Source organism: Gasterosteus aculeatus, chromosome 9, assembly GCF_964276395.1.
Source record: "Gasterosteus aculeatus chromosome 9, fGasAcu3.hap1.1, whole genome shotgun sequence".
Classification (NCBI taxonomy): domain Eukaryota; kingdom Metazoa; phylum Chordata; class Actinopteri; order Perciformes; family Gasterosteidae; genus Gasterosteus; species Gasterosteus aculeatus.
In genome coordinates this window covers 15,489,221-15,511,499 of record NC_135696.1, presented here as the reverse complement: position 1 = coordinate 15,511,499, position 22,279 = coordinate 15,489,221, and the positions used below count along the sequence as shown (strand labels likewise).

Genomic DNA, 22,279 nt, shown 5'->3' with positions numbered 1-22,279 from the left:
TTTGTACTGTTTTAATTGATTTTCATAGTCTCACATGTCAAAGGTGGTTTGGTTTTGGATCATGGGCGATGCAGACTCAAGACATCATTATTGCATCATCTTTCTGTGGTATTGTGAAAGAATGAAGTGTTTGAACATCCCAAAGATTCGTTTTACCTGAAATTAAAAAACTGGAAACTCCAACAAAACAGTGTTTAAAAAGAGAAATCGGTGTTAATTACTTCAAGACTTCTATCAAGAGTTCATCCAAGGAGTCTCAAAGGGGAAAGAGCGACGCATGCATGAAATTATTCCAACAGTTCGACTGCAATAGATTGGTGAGGAAATACATTTAATGTTACTTCTTCTATATTTTGCCAATGCTATTTTCATAGTGATATCAGTGTGTACAAGTTTCTATGCACTATGCACAGTTCATCTGGTAACGGTTGCACAAATGTTTAGAAAGGTAATTATGTTTCTCTCCACCAGGATTTCTCTGCTTGCCCGTGTGAAAATGACCGTATCCGCGACTAAACTCCACTTTTAACAATCAAGCTGGTGGGCACAGATGGGCCGAGCGAACGCACCTGGCTCGTTAGCCTCAACGGATCTTTATCTTTCAGAGTAACTCAATATAATATAATATATTAAAAAAACAGCTGTGGCTGGTAGGAATGTCTTTCGTTTTGAAGGTATATTGTCACACGATGGAATAGATGAAAAGTCAAAGCGAACTAGTGACGATCCCGCTGAAAAGCGAGACCTTTATCCTCATGGTGGGGCTACAGGAAACATCAGTGGATCACCGAAGTCATTAGGAGTCATCCTCATGGGACCATGACTGTCTCTTTTTCCAACGGCAGCTGGATGCCCAACACACATCTCCACACAACAACCTCCAGTAACCACGGAGAGCACAACATGCGGCGCCACGATGCTGCAAACATTCCCTGGCGTCAACACAGCGGTTCAGCGCATGTCCACCTTGTGGCCACTCGGCAAGCAGTCCGCCGACTTTGGAAGGGCCCAAATCGTGTGTATGTTCAAGTTGTTTAAAGAATATGCTCTTCATGTCCTGCTAACTAAAACCGTATTATATTGAATAGTGACGCAGGTCAGACTTAAAACATTCTAACCACTTATTTTCTAAATCATGATGTCATCAGATCCCTCTTGGCCACAGGACCATTTTAGTAAGACCATGTCAAGGAGAGCTTGAAGGGTTAAGCGCTGTGATCAAAGCCAGAAACCAGAATCTTAAGGTCCGCCACACACACACACACACACACACACACACACACCTCTATCCACCGGTGGGAGAAAATAGTGTGGCCATTTGAATATCAGGAGGTGTGACCTCCTCAGATGTCGGCCAAATTCATCTTGAAATTGACAAAAATGGGAAAGTGAAGTGGAGGCTCTGTCCTCATGTGGAAAGAAGCATGCATGGGATTGTTGTATGCTGATCAATTTAACGACAACAAGTGCTGTATTAAATCGTAAGACACATCTTGCGTTTTCTTGGTTCCTCAATGAATATCCCGTGCAGAAAATAAACACATGTTTGTTCTTTTCAAGCCACATCTTCCCATTTGTTTTCTTGTGCGTGATGGAGGACGTCAGTACTGTTCCCTCATATTTAACCTTCCCTCACATTGCCTTCACCAATGTCCCGGTAACACTGACAGATTTCCTGACAGCAGAACACAGTCTGGGAAGGTCTATTACCTTCATTCAGCCAGAGGCCTTATTCTCTATTCTTCATGGAGCAAAAAGATTTCTAATGTTTCCCGTCTCTTATTGTGTGCTCTGCCACTTTGTCTGTTTATGGGTTCAGTGCTTGTAAGAAAAGAAAAGCGAGGATTTTCTTTGTCACGCTTCAAGAGATACACGTGAAACCTCACAAAGCAAAACACACACACAATTGCAAACACAGAGGTACTAGCAAATACACACAATTGTGTTATCTATTGGTTCTGGCCTTTGGATTGCTTTTTGCTGTGGTCGTTTGTATTGATAAGGGGCCTGTTTGCTTGCCCTTTTGGTCCCGGATACGATGGCTGGATGGAACATTGAGATGTCTTAAGGTCTTTCGTCACAGGTCAGTGATAAGACTTTTGATACAGATCATACAGAATATCAAAAGTGCCGAGTTTGATTCATTTCCTGTATTTGCTCTCGATGTGTGCGTGTGTGTGTGTTTCTGACAGAGGGTGAAGGAGCGAGAGATAATTGTTTTATTGATTTCAAGAATTGTGTTCTTGTGTGTAGTATTTGGCATGATTGTGTGGTGTGATGTTAGAATTGGACTAAAGACTAAGAATATACTATAATTTGATGTTTTTAAGGCATTTTACTGATTCTTACGGTTTTTATGTTTTATAAAATATGAAATGCATGATGTACGAAGTATGAATTTTCAAAACATGCAAACTGACTTTTATAACCATTTAAGGCCCACTATATTATGATATATCTCATGACATTTTAACTCCAAACTATGATTGGAATTATTTTATAAAACTCGTTTTTTGACTTTATATGATATTCTTATATACAGTACTGTCACGGTGTGGTTTCACTTCCTGTTGTATTTTGTAGTTTTCTGCCACTCGTGTCCCCGGGTAACTTCACTTCCTGCCTTGTCCCGTCATCCCCTGTGATTGTCTAATAGTTTCCACCTGTGTCCAATCACCTGCACCTCCCTTGTGTGTTTAAGCCGTGTGTCTCCTGTGTCACTGGTCGCGTCATTGTCTTTTGCCACGCATGTCCTTGTCCTGTCTTTTGTCTTGGATGCCCATAGTTTCTTGCCTGAGTGTTTTTGCCCCTTGGATTTTGGACCTTTTGACTATTAAAGTCTTTTTGTTTTGGAAAAGTCTGCGTTTGAGTCCTGCCTTCCACCCTCAACCCCGACAAGTACGTCATTGGTGTGAGTATATCTCACACCAATGACGTTAATGGCACACTGAACCAAGGTATTGTATGTCGTACTATTCTTTGACTTTCATATTGCATTGCAAATGCCACTCCAAAGCCGCACACGGGTAAGTTCCCCGTGTCAGTTGGTATTGAAGGGAACTCTCAGAAACCCTCCACTGAGTCCTTCATAATGTGCCGCAGACAACCACCATAGAAAACCAAAAATAAACCACTCAAATAACTACAAATACCATTTTTACCAAATGAATCTTAGAAGTAATATATTATTCTAGTTCCAAATAGTGCCAGATGAAGCAAAGTGGACTTGTTGGGACGCAGTGTTAATTAGATTTTGTGTAAATTAAGCTAAAGTCATTCCATTCACTTAAGATAGAGACAGATTGGGATTTGATACTTTATCATAAGAGAGATAGTTTGAAAATCTGCGGCATTCTTTTCAGCTTTAAACTACACAAGTTGCTTGATCATCACCAAAATACAAAGCGTGAAAGTATTAGAGAACATGACCAATGTATTTGCTAAGGTTGTTTTCAACATTATGGAAATAGTATTTTTACCATGAGACCAAATTACTCTCCTCTTACTCTTTTTCCCTCTCGGAAGTTGGAAAAATGCCACCTGTTATACAAACGCCGTTGGTATCTGTGCTCCCACCGTGTGCTCATACGAGACAGTACGCACAATATGCAAAGCTCCACAGTCAAAAGCACACCTTCAGGAAAATAATTGCCCTTAGATTCATAATATCAGTCAAATTATTTTATTTACATACTGGTATGGATACATCAAAATTTGGTGGATGCACCCACGCATACAGAAAACCTTAGAATTCCAGACAGAGCATTTCACCATAACACATTGAGATTGAGATACACAGCCTCGCACAATTTAAGGTTTCAATCTGGATGCGTATTCTTTCAGTAAAAGTTGATATACCATTTTGAAATCCAATTAATATCACTGTATGAATTCACATAACGTATAAACCACACAACAAATCAGAGTATGTACACACAACTACATTTACAATAATACATTTTTTGAAAGCCTAAAAATGGGTTGGTATTCATTTTATAACAAACTGCACTTAATATAACAAAGCACATACTGTTGAATAGAAACTAAGTGTTGATTTGCGAGTGTCAGAAATCACACACAGATTCAGTTTGAAACAAAGGCCATAGAGAGCTCAAATAACTTTAGGAGGCTTAAACAGAAGATTGCGGTAGAAACGGTGCTATATTTGAAACCCCTCAGATCTTTTAAATACTGTGACAAATAACTTCTTTCATTTCAAAGCTGTGCTGTAAAACAGCTGCAAGACAAACAGGGCAGGGCTGTATGGACTCTCTGGTGGAGGTTTTACTTTGGGTCTAGAAATAAAGGCTGCCATTAACAATTGGTCTTTTCCACGCTTTTGAAAAATCCTCCTAATCTCAAAGAAATGTATACCAGCAAATCAAAAGCCAAAGCTTGCGGCTGGAGGATCAAAGCGAGGCAGAGAGTGAGAGAACGATCCTCTCACCAGGGGGAGTCGGGAGTGGCCGTGGGCCCCTCAGCGACGTGGCTGGGGGGGGCTGCCAGGGCCGGGGGGGGTAGGTGGAGGACAATTCCATGGAAAGTTGGATCATGCAGGTTTTATGGTAACAAGGTTATGGAGTTAGGTGGGTTTTTTTAGATGAAAAGGTAGACATATAACGTTGTTTTATTCATGGACAGTCAAAGAAGGGAAGAAACTCGCTGTTCTGTAGACACACAACCTGTTGGATATCATTCACAGAATGGCTGAAAGGGGTGACGGCGGGTGTGTGGGAGGGGTGAGGGTGTGGGGGGGGGTCAGCGAGAGGCCAGACGGATTGAGGGGAGGTCACAATAGAGTCAGTTCTCTTAAAGATGAGTTCCCCTCTTGTTTTCTTTCGGCCTTTCTCTGTTCTGTCAGAGTCTTCTGAGATTGTGCTCTTCTGTGCAGGAGCCTTTCCTCAGGGTTATGTCGTCCACAGCCATCTCCCCGATCCTGCCTCGCCCACGTTCCCCCTTGAGGATCACCTGGTGAACCGCACACAGAGTCATTACGAGTAAGGAACGAACCCCAAACGCTGCCGACGTGCATTTCTACCCAAAGCGGATGTCAATCTAACATTTTGCAGATTCACTCTCTAAATGCAGACTGCTGCTTCGATGTATTATTCATCAACAGGAACACACACATTTGATGAACTTCCAAAATGTCTGGAGAAATAATCATTTAAAATGAAAATTGTATGAGTGAATTGTTAAACAATTACTGTTCACTTACACTCTCCAGGCCGGTGCCCCATAGTGTGATTTGGGTGTGCCTCCAGCCATTTCCACCTGTGCGGCCCCAGACGGCGGGGCTGTACTGCTTTCCCTTCTTTACAAACACCTGCAGCATTCCCACGTGGTGGCCCGCCATCTTGTGCCGGAACGACAGGCACAGATTTCCATCGTTCCAGGGCGGGTTGAGGGGGAGCACCAGCCGTGCCCCTCGCCCGGTCCTTTTGTTGCCCGTCTCGGGAATGGTGAGGTACCTTCCCCCTTGGGAAGTGAATTGTATTACAGAGAAAGAACGCACAGTCAACATGGGGCTACATGGAAGCCTACGTCAGAAAACGAAGCACAGAGGAATGTTCCGCCTGGGCTTTTTTTTTGTTGATAATTTCATTTTTTCAGCAACATTCAGTGGCACGCTGTGTCTGGAAAAACAAGTTGCTGTTGAGTTTTTCCAACTGCATACCAAAACTTGTGAATGCAAGTCAGTTTCTTTTAATCGAGCCATGAACTACATCCAGTAGACTCGTCGTATTTCGGTTTGAAAAAAAGAAATGGATATTTTAAAAAGACTTGACCCACTTTCATCACCTTTAAAGTACAACCGTTTGCCGGTGGCTGGTAGGATTCTTTTTATTAATTCATGTATTAGTTAGTAATAAAAGAGCTATATAGTTTGAAAAGTTTCAAAGCGCCTCTGGCTGATAGACGATTAATGCTTTTTGCATTTTGCCTATCTAGCAGATATGTGTAGGGCTGGTGTTAACCACAGGGGGGGTGATAGGCTTTCAGCATATGTTATGAGCCCCTCCAATGGCCTTCGCTGTCTATCAACATAACCTGCGTCAGAGCGCAATGTAGTAAAAGATTTCCTTGAATAAAATACTATTCATAGTATATTTACTACATGCTACTGAAAAAGGTATTATTTCATGTCAGGCCCCAGATTGTGATTTTCTAGCGAACGTGGAGGTCTGGGTAGTTATCTTTATTTTCTCCCTATGTGTCTGGAAACACACCAGTAAATGCAAGTTTAAGCCAGTTGGCAGAAGAAGCCAGTTGTAGTTAGTGTTGCTTAAAACAGTGCCAGCACGCGTCACTGTTTAAGTCTTCACAGCGTGTCTAATGAGTCCTCTCAACATAATCCATCACGTTTTCTCCTCTCCTCTGGAACACAAGAAAAACAGTGTCGTGTTCCCATTTCATGTGAGCCACAGGTATCACTGACGGGACGCGTAATCTGTTTCTCGTTTATTTGCATCGCTTCGGAGAGCAAAGCACTAATCCGCACAAAAGATAAACAACTTCCCGCGAGTCACTCTCGTCTTGACCTGTAATTGAGCAGAACAAAACTGAGCTGCTTACATTGCCTGACTGTGTGTGCGTTTGCATGGTATCCGTTGGTATTCTCATTTCTATTTAATTACTGGAATAAACAAATCTCCTCATAGGAGTGGGTCAGAACGGGCCCTTCAATTACCTGACGGGTCAGGCGTCGTCTCCCAATGCAGGTCTCCATCTCTGTCCCTGATCCAACCGCAAAGACCATCATCGAAGGAGCAGCTCAGATACCCCGAATCTGAAGAGAATAAAACACACGTTTTCACAGAGTTGTAGGACGCACGCGCATGCAGAGAGGCTTCATTCGGCCCTCTGCACTGCCTCACGTGAGCACTGCTGTGTGACGGCAGCATTGCAAGCAGCAAGAGAACCGTGGATGATTGGCTGATGATACGATAAAGTAAAAGATATTGGACATGTTGGGGACACAAAAAGGGAGTTGCTAAAATCTCAATTGAAAATGCATTCCTCTCAAACTATTTGTAATATTATATTATATTAAAATACACTAACGTTACAAAAGGCAGGCATAGTATATCATGACTGTTTTCTTTCCCTGTGACTAGATGTGTCTAGATAATAGAAATACAGGAATGCAGTTGCGGCATCATCCAAGCATTGCACTAGAAATTGGTTTGAAGATAACAATAACACCCATAATTTAATATAAAGGAGCATTTCCAAAAAACACTTCTCCGTTCATTTCCTGAGCCAATAAAAACGGGCTTTCAGAAAAAAGGATGCACCGCGCGTCAAAATAGAGACATAACTAAACCATTAAGGAATATAATCTGCATACCATTAACATTAATAGATCACATCAAACAAATATGAGTCTGAAAACGCTGTGTGTGTACACCGAGTGCTGTGGAACTTACGAGCGGAGCCCTGACGTACTTCAAAATGCTCAATTAATCATTCAGGCAGGCAATCAAGCAAGCAAAATGCGAAAAGTCTGGCGGTTTTGAGCTGAGAGCCATTATTTCAATGGATATTGACCAGATGGCACGTCTCACCTGCGGGTGAAAGGCCCATCAAAACACATCTGGCCTCACTAGAGCGTCTTGGCCTCGGAAGCAACCGCTACAGGGTTTGATAGCCGCCCGAAGCAAATGGGGCTCGTTCGTCATCATTTGAGGGGTGCTGCCGATTGTCTCTGTCAAACGTCTGTCAAGTGTCTGGCGCTCACCTGGGTCGTCCTTGGCTTCGTCTGCCGTGTTCCCGAGCTCGATGTCAAAGTCCACCCCGAGGACGGCGTTGTTGCCGTGGTTCCGAGGGACTGGGGAGAGACGCAGGTTCAGATAAAAGGGTCGACGGAGGTGATGTTTTTTGCTCACTGGTATCGCTGCTCGCGGTTATTGTGTGGCTTTGTTTCATTACTCGACAAGGACTCTGGAAGGATGAATCAATGACATGGTTTAGTGGCTGCAAAACCACATACGTGCACATTCAATAACACAGCGCATGATCAGAATGCGAGTCGAATGTGAATCATAACAACAGAGGGGCTGATTGGTCGGCTGGCTGAAAGGTTCGTGATGCTGCGTCCAGGCAATATGTTGCTGCTACACAGCACAGCGCCACAGTAAATACAGTACTCAGTCAGCCCGAAAATAGCCTCCCTCCACTTCTCTACTCTACTGGGGGGGGGGGGGGGGGGGGGGTCACACTGCCAAAAATACTTTGACGGACAGGGGTGAGATGGAAAGTGGTTTCTCGTACTTCAGCAACAAGCCTTTTGTAGGCAAAAGGTGGTTTAGCTCTTTTAACCCAAATGAAAACTAACCCTTTTTAAACGGACGTTGCCAAGTGTCCAAAAAAAATGTAAAAGAGAGAGAAGCGTCATCTTAATATCAGTAAGATCCCAGACAGATTCTTGCCACACTGGAAATGTTGCCCCAGTGCCCCAGGCTCCCAAGCATGTGCCCCCCCCCCCCCGCCCCCCCCAAACACCCCACACACCCCAAACACCTGGCAGACTGCAATGTAGCCGGACAGGAATCTGACAGTGGGGAGGTCACACTCACACCGGGCTCTGGTAAAGTGACCCTAGTAAATGAGGTATTTGTTTAACAACTATGTTGAAACATTTACAGTTTGGGAGATTGAGGAGGAGATTGATTGATTTATCTAATCTCAGGATAGATCTTCACATCTAATTTGAGCAGTATATTTCCCCCAAATAAAGAATTGTTTGTTAAAAAGGTTGAAGGTTTTCACTAGACACACGAGAGCACACCTGCGCCTGTGGCACAGCTGAGGCATTCTCATTCTGCCATGAGGATCTGATTCAAATTATTCCTATTTCCATGTAATTACCTGAATAATTGTTCAGCAGTGTCTCTGCTCCCTCCCTCTCTGATATTATTCAAATCATCTTCAGGAAACTGTTGATTTCTAGAACTTCTCTGCCGTGATGCAAAGTATGAGATTGATGTCTCCTTTAGGCAGTGCAGACAGGTGTTAATGTAATCTTCTTTCCACTTTCCCTTTTCAAATTATTAGAAGCCATCTGGCCAGGTGAACAGGAACCACAGTATCTCACCTATTATCCTGTACTTTGCTGTTAAATCTCACTGTTCGGTTCAGTGGCTTTCACTGTGCCTACAGTGACAGGCATGCCACAAACACACTTTCATCCATGTTCAATTGCTATTTTTAGTGCAAATTATACTGTGCAAAACAATAAAGTATCACTTTTGTTACATTAAACCGTAATAATATGCACATTTACTGAAACTACACGTGTTATTTTGTGCCAATGAATCCCAAAAGAAGAAAAGTGTAGTCTTAATACAAAATGAATACTCCCCAACATCTCTACTGTCTGACTGACTGGCTGTGGTCGCTTTGAAGTTAAAGCCATTTAAATTTTTAAGGATGTACATGTACACTGTGGATGAATATGCGTTCGGTGCTCTGTCTGTCTTTTCATGAGATCTGTTGAAGAATATAAAATTTTCCAGTCTCATCTCTTAAATATTGTTATACAAAATCTGAAAATCACCTTACCTACCAGATTAAAAAAAGAAAGGAAAGAAAAGTAAGCTGTGTTGTAAGCTTTGCTCCTGAACTATTTCCCTTTTCACAAGTCACAAGGTAAGGATATCATCTTGTTTCAAAAAAGCACTCCCATTATTTATTGATGCATGAATTTGAAACATTTATGTCAGTGCATCATCTTCTATACCTCAAATCCTTAGTTTTCTTAGGGTTTTTTTTCTCCTGGAGCCAATCACAGGCGAGAGGCGGGTCGCCCCCCGGACTCTTCACCAGAGTCCGACAACCATTCACTCTCAGGGGCAATTTTAGCGACGTCAATTAATCTAATCTAACCCCAGTTAGATTAATTGACGTCTCTGCAGTGCAACCAGAAAGGTGCTGGACGGGCTTGAACCCGGGACCTTCTTGATGTGAGGCGACGGTGATAATCACCACAACCACCGCGCCGCTCCGGGAGAAGAAAGCGGCAGATAATTGCAGCTTCAAAGAGAAATCTCAATCAGCTGGCATTACTACAGCATTTTTATAATTAAATTCTGTAATTTAGATTTCATTAAGGACATCAAGCTAGAAAAAGAGTGATGGTGCCTTTTGGATGTAATTGCTGTCACGGATCCTCGCTAGACAGGGTGTGTTGTTTGAAATGTGGATGAACAGCGTGGCTGAGAACATTTTTCTCTATCAACTGAAGCCAAAATAGATAATTACTGTGAGAGGAGAGTGTTCTTACTTCCCACTACGGCAGCTACAGAAACTACTCAATCATCTTGTCAAGCTGGGCATTATTTCCTCATTGAACTGCTTATTACATCGTAATTGTGGATGTTATTACATACATACTACAATAGTTTTTTGCCTTTGTTTGATTGAAAGCTGCAAAAAAAGTTCTTGTGTTTTTGTTACGCTGTTGAAAACTGTCAAGCTAATGAATATTATATATGAATGATGTGTACATCTGACAAATGAATAAATATCAGCAAGCGTTTTAGCGTCTTTCAACTATACTGTTATGGTTTGCTCTCTCAGTATGAAATAACTGTCAGGCACCAAGCCAGTCAAATTAATGGAGCATTGAGCCAGATATTTCCTTCTGATAACGACCAAAAGCAGAGTTATAAGGCCGGCGAGTATTTTTGTCAGGTTGCCAGAAACACAACTCAAAAAAAAAGGCTTTGTATCCCCCAGATGTGTAAGTAGACAAAGGTTCGGGTTAAACATCAACTATATGTCAAAGCTGTGTAAATAAATGTAAAATAATGAATACGGGTTTAAAAGGTTCGCTTACATCATGCACATTGCAACAAGGCTTATGTGGAAAAAAAATACAAAATGACGATTTGTAATCTAGAACTCAAAGTATCTTTTAAATAAGGGTGTAAAAGTGATCTTATTTAAAGTCTTACTGTGGACATCTCCTCTCTGTTTGGTAACCTCCTTCTGGATGGTGTTGTCTACGGGTGTGACCGGTGGTGGTGGCGGCGGCGTGGGCGGGCGCCGCGTGGGCGCCGCTGGCCTTGGTGGGATGTGGGGCTTCTGCGTAGGTGCTGCAGGCTTCCTGGTTGGGACGTGGGGCTTTTGGGTGGGAACTGCTGTCTTGCGTGGGGGCGGGGTGACCCTCTTCGGAGGCAGCGGTGCTTTTGTTGACGATGCGGTGGTTGTCGCGGTTGTTGATTTGGGGAAAATCGTGAAGATTCTCTTGGGAGTCACTGGCGTGCGGAGAGTGGTGGTGGTTCGTTTCTGATCCACGTCCGGGATGCTGTTGTGATGATTTGGAGGCACTTTGTCTGGTCTCGGAGGCTCAATAACCACCTTAGGAATGGCTGAAACAATAAGTGAAAGCAGACGTAGGACCGACAAATCAGCACTAAAATGTTAAATTGTACAATTGTAGTGTAACTGCAATAATCAGTCTGGCTGAGTCTACTGACACTTAAAAGTTCATTCTAAAAAATAAAAAGAATGTGTGTCTCAAATCTCCCTGAAGCAACAGCTCACACAAGAGAGGCAAAAAAAAACCCATCTGTAGCAAGATCACATTCATTAATGTAAATACATTTCTGCATATTCTTCTAAATAGGAAAAAAAAGAGAATGGATGTTTGTATGCAACATGGCCGCATGCCAACTCGCTCACAAAAGCATTCCCGCCTTTCCCGTGAATTTGTCCCTTCATGAAATCCATATTGATCTCTGAACGTGACTTGTATTGGTCCATGTGCTCCTCCTGACTAGCCGTTCTTTGTGTCCCCGTAGGCGACAGGCTTATGCGTACGCGTGTGTGGAATGATCTCTGCGCTCAAACAGGCTGCAGGGCCCCAGAGATCACCCTCGCTCTGCTGACGTCACAGATGCAACACCTCCACGCGCATTCTTCACGCAGCAGCGCGGGCCGAGACTGAGACTCGGGGGGGTCGGTGCGGTGTGGTGGCAGCGGCAGAGGGGGGGCTTCATAAGGGTTTCATGAGGGAGGAGTAGGAGTGGACAAAGGCAAGAGGTCTGAGCTCAGTTATTGCCTTCTCAAGTTGCAGGCGACTTTTGATATGTGATACACAAATAGGATATTGCAACTCGACTCCTCCGGCACTTGTGGCTCACACCCCCTTGAGCCGACAGCGGGGGGAGAAATGTGTGCAGCGCACCACGCCAGGATGCGTCCTCTCTGCTCTACGGACGGTTACGCTGGTCGTGTCTATTAAATGATTAACGGACTGTGGAGATTAAATAAATGATTGTTCACTGAGCTTGCACTAAAAACTGTGAGCAAGCAAAATTAGGCTAGAGATTGAATTTTGACATTTGATGATAACTGAGCTTTTGGGCTGGATAAAGCAAATGGTCAACTTCTTTGTTTTCTAAGGAGCAAAGGCCCACGTAGGGGCAGCGGGGGATTTAAGTGATGACTGACGGCCATTACAAAGAAAGGAATTTCAGTAATTGCTTTGCTATTACTGCTAACATGGCCTTTTTTTTTAAAACACAGGCAAAGAAAACGAATATGTGAGGCCCGGTACTCTTTGCGAAAAGCATCAGGGGCCAGGCGTTTTGTTTCTCAATTCTCACGTTTGCAATTGTGGCCCATCCCCCTGTAGCCGTCTTTGCATTTGCACTTGTATGAACCAGGCGTGTTGTAGCAGGAGGCAAAGTTGCTGCAGTGGCTCTGGCCTAGAGAACACTCATCCACGTCTGAAAGATGGTAAAAACACAACATTCAGCTACCGGGAGCAAGTGCACAAAAAATGTTCACATAACAAAATGTCAAAGGATATAATGCTTCACATCCACTTCAAGGAGAGCGTAAAGATTATGTCACATGTCAGGTATTGTTAACAATAATATTAAAAAAGAATTGCATTATTGGTTATACATAGACATGTACGTACATGTATGACCCTGGTAAGTTAAAGCTGCATTGTGGAGACCTTGTGAAGGTACCTGTGCATTGGTATTTCCCATTGACGTATTGCAGGTCGAAGCCTTCATGGCACTTGCAGATGTAGCTACCAAAAGTGTTTATGCATTTCCTGAACCGAGGACACACTGCTATGCCTGCTGCACACTCATCCACATCTGCAAGAGAAAAAGACATGCTGGTTTAAAAAAATATGTATAACAAATTCATCATTTCCCACTAAAGAGTTGGCCTTCGACAATATGTAATGCATTGAAAATTACACAATGCCATTAAAATTGTCCAGTAAAAAGCCATCTCTATTCACATCAGGACACTTCTTTCAACTTCCCTGATTAGTATTCATTTATGAACAAAGCACATTATGTATTCTGCTCACTGAGCAGAATACAATACACAATACCTTGTTTCATTATTTAAAGACTGATCTGTTGATCACCTTTGCAGGAATGTGGACATTAATATTTAGACACAGAGAGGCGGAACCGTTGACTTAAAAGTCAATCATTTATTTTCTGCCTAATGCAGCTGAGGCACCGTGTAGCCACGGGGACTGTTGTGTGAAAGGACCTTTACACAGAGACACCTGGACCAGCTGGGAAAACAAGCAAGTGAAGTAAGTGGGCTGAGCTTTCTTATCCCTTAACGGTGATCCCATAACAACTGCTGCTGCTGAGGTTCTCACCAGCAAGACACTTAGTGGCCAACAGTTGAATTATTTAGATACTGAAAGAGCAGTTGGGGAATTATTGTACTTTACATAACACACTAATGCACAAAAAAAAGACAGTCGCAGTCTCAAAATGTACGAAAGTACTGCTGACAAATGCCTGTTTTATAATTGTTACATCTGGCTTTGAAGACAGCTTTGGTTATTCTTTCAAAGCTGCAGATCTTTAAGCATCAGATTTACACGTATTTACTGTTACACGTCTCTTGTGTTTTTCTTCCCGTCAATTCGTCTTTCAAATATAAGGTCGCGTAAACTTCTGGAACAGTGCAAAAACATCGATACACTTTGATCACTTTAATCAGACGGTTTTCTGTCACAGTGCTAAACACTCGATACTGCCTCCTGGTAAATCATCAGACATCCTTCTTAAAGGATTTCTGGCCTAATCAATTTTAATGCATAAAAAAGGAGGTAAACCGTCTTAAAAGAAAGACTTAAATCCTAAATCCATTCAACCAGACTTATTTAGTCAAACATCTTATAATGGATTTGTCAAACTGCAAACTTAACTGTTAATATGAGTTAATATAATAAGTTATTTTTTGGCTGGAAAATCTAGGATTGATTTCAATCATTTATCTGATGTTGTCAACTAGCTGCAGACTTTTTATCCAATACCAAGTAATACATTTACATTATATTCATGTTAATGCCACAAGTCAATTGGTGATGGAGGCTCTATTCAATCAAAGTAATTACTTCCATTGATAGAATTACATACTCTCCATAAAACAGCATCTTCTAGAGGGATCCGCAAACATTCCATTAAACTGCTGTAACACCTGTTGCAGGAAGCCTTTCCTTCGCCTCCTCCATCATTTTTCATGATTTATGTCTTTCCTGTTTAAACACAATGATTGTGTGTGATGCCTTACATTAGTAGCTCTGAGGAAGGAGAAGTAACACACGGCTCAGTCTTCTGGGCTGTGGCGATATTTAAAGACTTAACACATACCGACACAGGTTCTTCCATCCGGAGCGAGCTGTAACCCCGGCGACGGACACTGACATCGGACCTCTCCTTTCAGCACCTCGCAGCCGTACTGGCAGTTGGCCAGGCCACAAGTGCGAGCATCTGATTCACACGACAGAAACGCGACACATATTAACACGTGCAGAGAGAGAGAGAGAGAGAGAGAGAACACACTCATTTCCATCTTTTAAACATGCACACTTTATCGTTATCCTCAAACCACTGCGTGACAGCCAGGTCTGATATTAGCTGCGAACACCCCGAGGTGCCGATGACAAAACAGCACACATACACACACACACACACTCTGCCATTATTAGTTTCCTGTGCTGTGCGGTCGCTCTGTGTGCACGCGATCCTCCCTCACCCACTTTCATCCCGTCCTACGCCTGACAAATCAAAGCGTGCGTGGTGGAGATGTGTGGGGAAGATCAAGACTGAAAAAATAATAATATAATGGAACAGATTTTCTTCAGCTCAATAACTTTCGGACCCTAAAAAAGGAAATTAAAAGTGAGGCTCATGCTGCCGCTTCAGCTGCTGCCGCTTCAGCTGCTGCAGGCTCCCTGGAGTTCAGTTTGATGACTAAGGCAGGCCCGGCTGATTAAATGCTACAGTGATCTATTGATCCAAGCCGTGGAAGTCAAGACAAGAAGGTGTTTAACGCCATCAAGCTATCATCACGTAACAACACCTGGAGTAACGTTAGAAGTTAACGTTTCAGACTTCATGTATGGGGAAAGGTATTTCCTTCTGGTAATAAATAACTAATTAAAAAAGGACAACCGGGAGTCACGCCATGCTCCAGAGGGGAGAATAGTTATCGGGTGGGAAACAGAATTTACAGCGAGACGTGTACAGGCAGTAACTCCCATTCTGTGCAATACCTCAAGGCAACCGATGAGACATTCATGTTCACTCGAGGGTCTAAAGGGTTAGTCCTTTTCTACTTGGGCTTCTTTAGACTTTGGAGTTGCTAAAATGAAGCAGATCAACACGGAGCTTGATCAAAACAGTCTATCAAAACATTGTGAGGCTGCTGTCAGAGGTACTCGCACTAGTGGGAAAGCACATTTTGTACTGGAGGACATGCGTCATCAGCATTGGCATTAAAAATAATAAATGTTTAGTGGTGTGAAGAAAGCCTTCACAGCAGCATATCCAAGATACAAAGAAAAAGAAACATTGTTCAAAAAGGGATATAAGGAATGAAAATGTTCACAACAATATATCGTGCGTGTGTGTCTGTGTGAGACGAGCCAACTCACTTCCACAGGTCCCGTCGGGCATCAGCATGTAGCCGTTAAGGCAGTAGCACTTGTAACTCCCGTATGTGTTCATGCACCTGTGTTTACACGGCCTCGGCTTCAGCCCGCACTCATTCAGGTCTGCAGACAGAGAGGGACAACATAAGTGGACTGGAGGACAGAGAGAGACAGACAGACAGAGGTGAAATTAGTGCGAGGGCAAAGGTTAAGAGGTCAGCAATGTCAAACCTCACCCATCCATTTATGTTTGGGTTTGTGTGTCTGTGTGTTGACGCGTATGTTTTGTCAGAGGCCGGGGGGTCGCTGCGAGGAAGTGCCATGTTCTGACAGGCCTGCAACCTCCCCCTTTGATGATTTAACAGGAAGCCAGTGTCGACTGTCAACCTGGCCATTACCTGCGAGCGATAAAAGACGCCATTACGCCCTCTGACTCACCATGACTTCATGTGGTTGTGGCTGCAACATCCACATATAATTCCCGTATTTTTATGGAGGATAAAAGAAGAGGAATCTCACTCACAGCAGCCTGTGAAAATGAATTAGAAAAGGATGCCGTCTGACTTAAGGAGGGCCCCTGGGAGAAGAGAATATGCCCTGAGCTCAACACCTGTCGAATGCTTATGCTAACTCTAGTCATTAAACCCTCCTTCTCCCAGCACCGCGTGCATGTATCGCAGCCGCAGGGCGCCGGTGTTGTCTACGTCGCCTCGCAGGAATAACTTACTGGCGCTCCTAAATGGAACAGAGACACCATTAATGTTATTAGATACACCTGTTCAGCGTCAGCTATACGGCGAGTCAACGCGTCCCCGTTCTGAAGGGGTTTATGGTGACTGAATCAAATACATATATATATATATATTCACGCTCCTTCTTCCTGCTCTCCATTCCGTTCGAATCTAATTTTTTAGGGGACTGCAAGTAAAGATGGGTGACGTAAATAAAACTGCAGCAAACAGCTCGACAGCTTTTCCGTCAGGAAAGCCCTGAAGGTGAACTTGTCCCATGTGAGCATTTTGGGACCCGTCATTACTGGGGTGTCACGGTAGTCCAGGTAGGAACAGAAGTCGTTTGATAGACGCATGCCGTCTTTTCTCTTGCGTCATGGATTTTTGAGACTCTGATTTGAAAAGAACCGTATAAAATGCAAATGTTAATTAAGAGATCATTAATAAAGTCGCCATTAGCTGTGGTAGAAAGAAACTCATTACTCTCATTACCGTAATTGAGAATCTTTATTTTGTATTTGTTCTATTCGAGTCGAATAGACCCATTGAATCCTTTAAGTACATTTTGGATTCCCTCTCTCATGCTGATGATAATCGCCTGGAGTTATCCTGTTAACTGAAATTATTTCATTATGTCTGAAATCATTTAAAGCCACTGTTGGCTTTGGTCAAAGATTATTCCCCGAGTTATTTCTAATGAGGTGGCTTGGGTTAACATACTTATGAATGTTGACAGAGACAACAGGTATGGATTGAAGTGAATACCTCACGTATTTATTTCTTAAATCCCCAAAACAGTATTTGTGGGGTACTGGGGCTAAAAGAGGAAATACAAACTGGAATAATGACAGCGGCATTAAGAAATAAGCATAACTTGTGCTATGAATGTCATCCTGTTTCTGCGCGCGGTAGAATCCTCACAAATAGATTTTGTGTCATTGTACAGCACATGAGGGGTCATTTTCATCTCGGCCAACTGCACTGTAAATGGCTCCGCGTTTAGCTCTGTGGACACATGCAGGGTGCATTCTCTGAGTGCCGCACAGCTTCTCCGTTTAACAGACACCAGAGATTAATTTGGATGAATGATGGAGCAGATGCCAGGTTTGTACATCAGCCCCCACCTTCTATTTATGGAATCTTCTGGTCGCTGCTGGAATTTGGGCTTGTTGAATCCTACCAATTGCCACGAGGCTTAATATTATTTTCCATGACTATGAATTCCTCTGGAGGCATACGGGTCAGTTTGTGAATGTAGTCGATGCACAAGGGCCAGGACAGTGAAACATTTATAGGGCCACTTTCATTAAATACAAGATAATGGAGCAGACAACATCAATTCGTGGACATGTGTGACAAGCATGATAACTGTTTTTGTATTAAAGATGTGGTTTTATTTTAACATCTGTATCAGTAAATCTAAAACAAGACAGTGTTTTGGTCTGACAAGACCAAATTCCCTGCCACTGTTTTTTAAAGCCTTTTCTCTGAATACAGAGATGAGGCCTACAGCTGTCTCCTTCTCCTGCAACATAATGTCCACAACACAAGCACACTCAAGACACACTTTTAATTAGAGGCATCAACCGCGTTCCCCTGCCTGGTTTCCACAGTAAAAAAATGCCTTTTTCATTACTGTGATTAAGCAAAGCCATAGCAACACTGTCCTTTCCCAGCGTGGCAGAGACGCATGTCTCCACTCACTCCTTGCACTGAAAAACAGCTTAAAAATGTAAATGAGGGATTACTGAAATAGTCACATTCTGAGACAACGGCAGCACATGCCAGACACAAGACACAGCCACGGCCTCCGCCTCCTCCTCCTCCTCCTCCGTGTAGGAAGAAACTGATAAGATCAATAGAGGACACAGGGGACAAAACGGCCAGAGGACACAGTGATGGAAAAAAACTGAGATAACACAACCACCAAGTGACAGTTCGACGCAGTCCCGGGACCGCTCAGACACGTGCGGCGTCCGAGGTGGAGAGCCCCTCTGAAGTGTGATTTGCCAGCTCCACTGACGCATGCTTTGCCACATTCTTGACATGCTCCTTTTTACTAACACAGAAAGATTAGCGAGACCCTTTTTCTTGGGGATGCGTTTGGCTGTGAAAGCAGATAACAGGGGAGAGGATTCTGGGCCTTTATCCGGGAGCAACGGCAGACCCACGAGGACCGTGTCCATGTCTGCGGTGATTTTTAAACAGAAAGAAGAAGAGCTCTTTGTTTCAGCTGCTGAAAAATGAGAGGGAAGAATCAGTAAGAGAAGTAATTACAATTACGACTGATTTTTACTGGGAAACTGTTATTTTAGGTTGAAGGGTGAAACGAGGAGAGGCAGGCAAGTAGAGCGGTGAAGGCTGTGACAAGCTCGGCATTCGTGCTGATAACTGCTGTTGGGTGGTGTCTCTTCTGCCAGCGTAGGACAGGAAACGGAGAGAAAACAGTTCGAGTGACATTTACTCCTCCGCGGTTCGCACGGCGCAGCACCATGCATGTTGCTAAGATGGTAGGTAGGAAGAGGAAAAGGTGCCGGGGGGAGGTCGATCGACGAATCTCACCCTCCATTACTACTCTCGCTGGAAGACGGTCCACGGGAAGGAAGATAGGAAGGCGACTGCCCCACACTGGTGGGGTTAAATAGTCCGGCTCTTCTTCAGGGAAAGGGAAATGTGTTACAGGGGGTGGGGGAGTTTGATTGAAGTTAAGGGTGGAGAAAGAGTAAGAAGGAAAGGAGAGAGAGACACACAGATGAAGTTAGAACATGAAGCACCAACCGATGGATTAGAACCCCAGCCGACCACACCACATTCCTGGAAAGGTAAGAGGAACATTAACCGGCAAAGAGGATTACATGTGCGGGAACCGGATGTGTCTTCGGTATCAGAAAGATTCTAGGAGACAAGGAAGAAACAGTCAGTGTTTTTAAATCCAATCTCTTCCTGCCCTCTTTTCTCTCCTGCATTCCTTCCCTGTGGGTGACATTGGATCACCCACATTGCAAAGAGAATTACAGTATCTCCCAGATTGAGCGGATCCCTCCTAAATTTGTAATTTGGAAGGTAGGCAGGGCTTAGAGGTCATTACAGGCCCTCCCCTCTGCACGCATCCATCCGGTAACTTCTCCTTCGGCAGTCAGGTAACAACACCTATTGTTAAGTGACAGGGAGATAATACAGCTACCTCTGACCATCCTTCAAGCCCCATTGAAGGACGCGGTAACTTAAGCTGCAAGGTAATGCAAGCCTACTGCTGCCAACTCTTCCCAAGACGGAAACAATTGCCCCAGAATTTACCTAAAAATAGGCACTGTGGAGGAGTATTGGCGCCCGGTTTAAGTAGCTAAACATAATAATTCACTGAGAGTACCGTGTAACCGTTGCAGCTCCGTCCAAAGGCCACAGCTTGGATTTATTGTTGTAGCCAGCAGGTAAACAAAAATTTAATTAGGAATATATTCCTTTAAATCTCTGAGATTTAAAAAAAAATATATGTATCGGATTTAGGACTACAGGCCAAGATCCGATTGGAAAAAAGCAGATTTCTGTGTGCACACTACTCTCACAAAGTAAATCTGAGCCGTGTCACATGTGGATTTGGGCCACTTTTGCATGTAGTTTGAAGACAGACTACAATCTTCTCCAAAACTATACAAACAAATCAGTTTATTAAGTAAACCTGTAAAATCAAAAGATATAAAATACAATAATCCCATAATTTTTGGACAAAGGCTAAACTCAAACAAATCACATGCAATTGTGAAACAGAAATCTTTAGTGAAACATGGAACAAAGCCACAAATATGCCGCAGTGACAAACTGCACAGTTATCTGATGGGATGTGACCAACACCCCTGGGACTGAATAAATGTTAGTGAAATGCCAAAGATCACATCATGCGGTATGTATAATAAGATGCGATTTGTTCCATATAGTTTACGGACGCTGTTGTTCATAGAACTGAGCTTTTGCACCATGATGAAAACAAAGGTGATGACATTAGTAATTTGATTACAACAATCAATCAACACAATCAAGGAATGTGCTGAAATCCTAATGCTGCTGCCAGATATCCCCTTCCTGTCTGCAGCAACGTGACCCTCTCCTTGCATTCCCCTTGTATTTTTATTGGTTCAGTGGTAGAGGACAACTCTTAGTATGAGGAGACACTGCCCGGGACACACAGTGTGTTACATACCGTTCTACTAATTTGATTTCAGTTACTACTTCTTGCTCGAAGAGGTCAGTTAAGGTCAAATATTATGATAAGTGGAGGGAAATTCCCACGATAACAACGTGGGTGCAATACTTATTACTCGCAGCTGTTAAGAGCAGACAGCCAGGAAGGAAAATAGTGCGGCATCCGACACTAAAGTAAAACACTTTGCCTTCACCGCGATGTAGGAGTGAAAGGTCCGGATGTCGGCACTTCCAAATAAGATGGAAGAAGTCTGTGTCTGTATGTGTAGACATGTCAACCGTTCATCTGATGAACACGCAGGTTGGATTCTCCGTTGACCATTAACTGTTTTACTATTGAATAACATTTCATCTCTCGCCACACTCGAAAACGGACACCCGAGGCACAGAAAGCTGCAGGAAATATGAATTAGTAATTATCTCGACAACTGTTCATATTCGGTTTATCCATTCACAATGAATGGGGACTTAACTTATTTGAGGACATTTACAATTGTTCCTTTGAGCTTTGGCACCCGATTGACTTGTATACTCCATAATTGCTAGGGCATGCGTCCTTGTGGTGACGGGTGCATTAATGAGGATCCACGGAGGTGCAGTGTTGAATATAAAGTTTTGGGGATGAAAGCTGGAAGCAGCGACATTCGGTTCCAAACTGTGGCACGTTTTGAAACGGGATCGTAGAATTATTCTAACGACTTTCTTCAACCACGGCTCAGCACTATCAAACTTGAAGTGGTATTAATTGTATGGTTGGTTGACAGAAAAGGGTGAAAAAGAAGAAAGCAGCATCTGCAGGCGCGAGAGCTGCATCGCCTCTGGTGCCAGGTCTTTTTATAGCGTCGGGTCATCTACACTTAATTAAATCCACCTGCATGGAATAATCATCTTATTAAATTGATTGGATCAGCAGGTTCTGCCGCACTGATAAACAGATTATCCCTGTAATGAGTTTATTTGTGCAGCGTATAGCGGTTTTCGTCTACCGTCACCGTGCGGTGTGACAGATCCAATTCTCATCAGCAACAAAGTTGAAGCTCTTTCTAAAAATGATAGGGAACCTCAAAGCAGTGCTTATTATTCTGTTGACAGTTGAGTACCTGTTAAGTTCATGATGAAGATAATCAAATGAATTAAAATGACACGCATACAGGTGTTAAGATGTTCTGTATTGGAAACGTAGTGAAAGTGAAATAACCGTTGTGGGGAAATTATTTGGCAGGTGAAAAGAGCCCAAACTAAAAACGGACATGTAGTATTGGAAGAATAAATCATAACATTTTGACAGAGGAAAATATGTCTTTGATTTGGTAGAGCGGTAAGATCAATGCAAGATTTATCTACTTTGCATTGCGTTTGGTGCCAATACTGATGTTTGTTTATGCTCCATACATTTTAGATTACATGGATTTTG

At 43.1% G+C, this 22,279-nt stretch overlaps 1 protein-coding gene across 6 annotated transcripts in view; it reads right to left on the bottom strand.

Moving 5' to 3' along the window:
- Nucleotides 1-3,666: 3,666 nt before the first annotated feature.
- The window catches only part of npnta (nephronectin a), a 33,107-nt gene continuing 14,494 nt past the window's right edge, over nt 3,667-22,279 (bottom strand). For 2 of the 6 annotated variants that reach the window (XM_078109075.1, XM_078109077.1), the window contains 10 exons: nt 19,228-19,320; nt 15,938-16,057; nt 14,652-14,771; nt 12,987-13,121; nt 12,615-12,737; nt 10,959-11,375; nt 7,742-7,831; nt 6,692-6,790; nt 5,219-5,478; nt 3,667-4,968 (listed from right to left, as the gene is read on the bottom strand). In XM_078109075.1, the coding sequence (XP_077965201.1) occupies nt 4,858-4,968; nt 5,219-5,478; nt 6,692-6,790; nt 7,742-7,831; nt 10,959-11,375; nt 12,615-12,737; nt 12,987-13,121; nt 14,652-14,771; nt 15,938-16,057; nt 19,228-19,320 (1,568 nt within the window). In that variant the 3' untranslated portion in view covers nt 3,667-4,857. The remainder of the gene's footprint in view (nt 4,969-5,218; nt 5,479-6,691; nt 6,791-7,741; nt 7,832-10,958; nt 11,376-12,614; nt 12,738-12,986; nt 13,122-14,651; nt 14,772-15,937; nt 16,058-19,227; nt 19,321-22,279) is intronic. The other 4 variants (XM_078109076.1, XM_078109078.1, XM_040187079.2 and 1 more) reach the window with 2 other exon arrangements.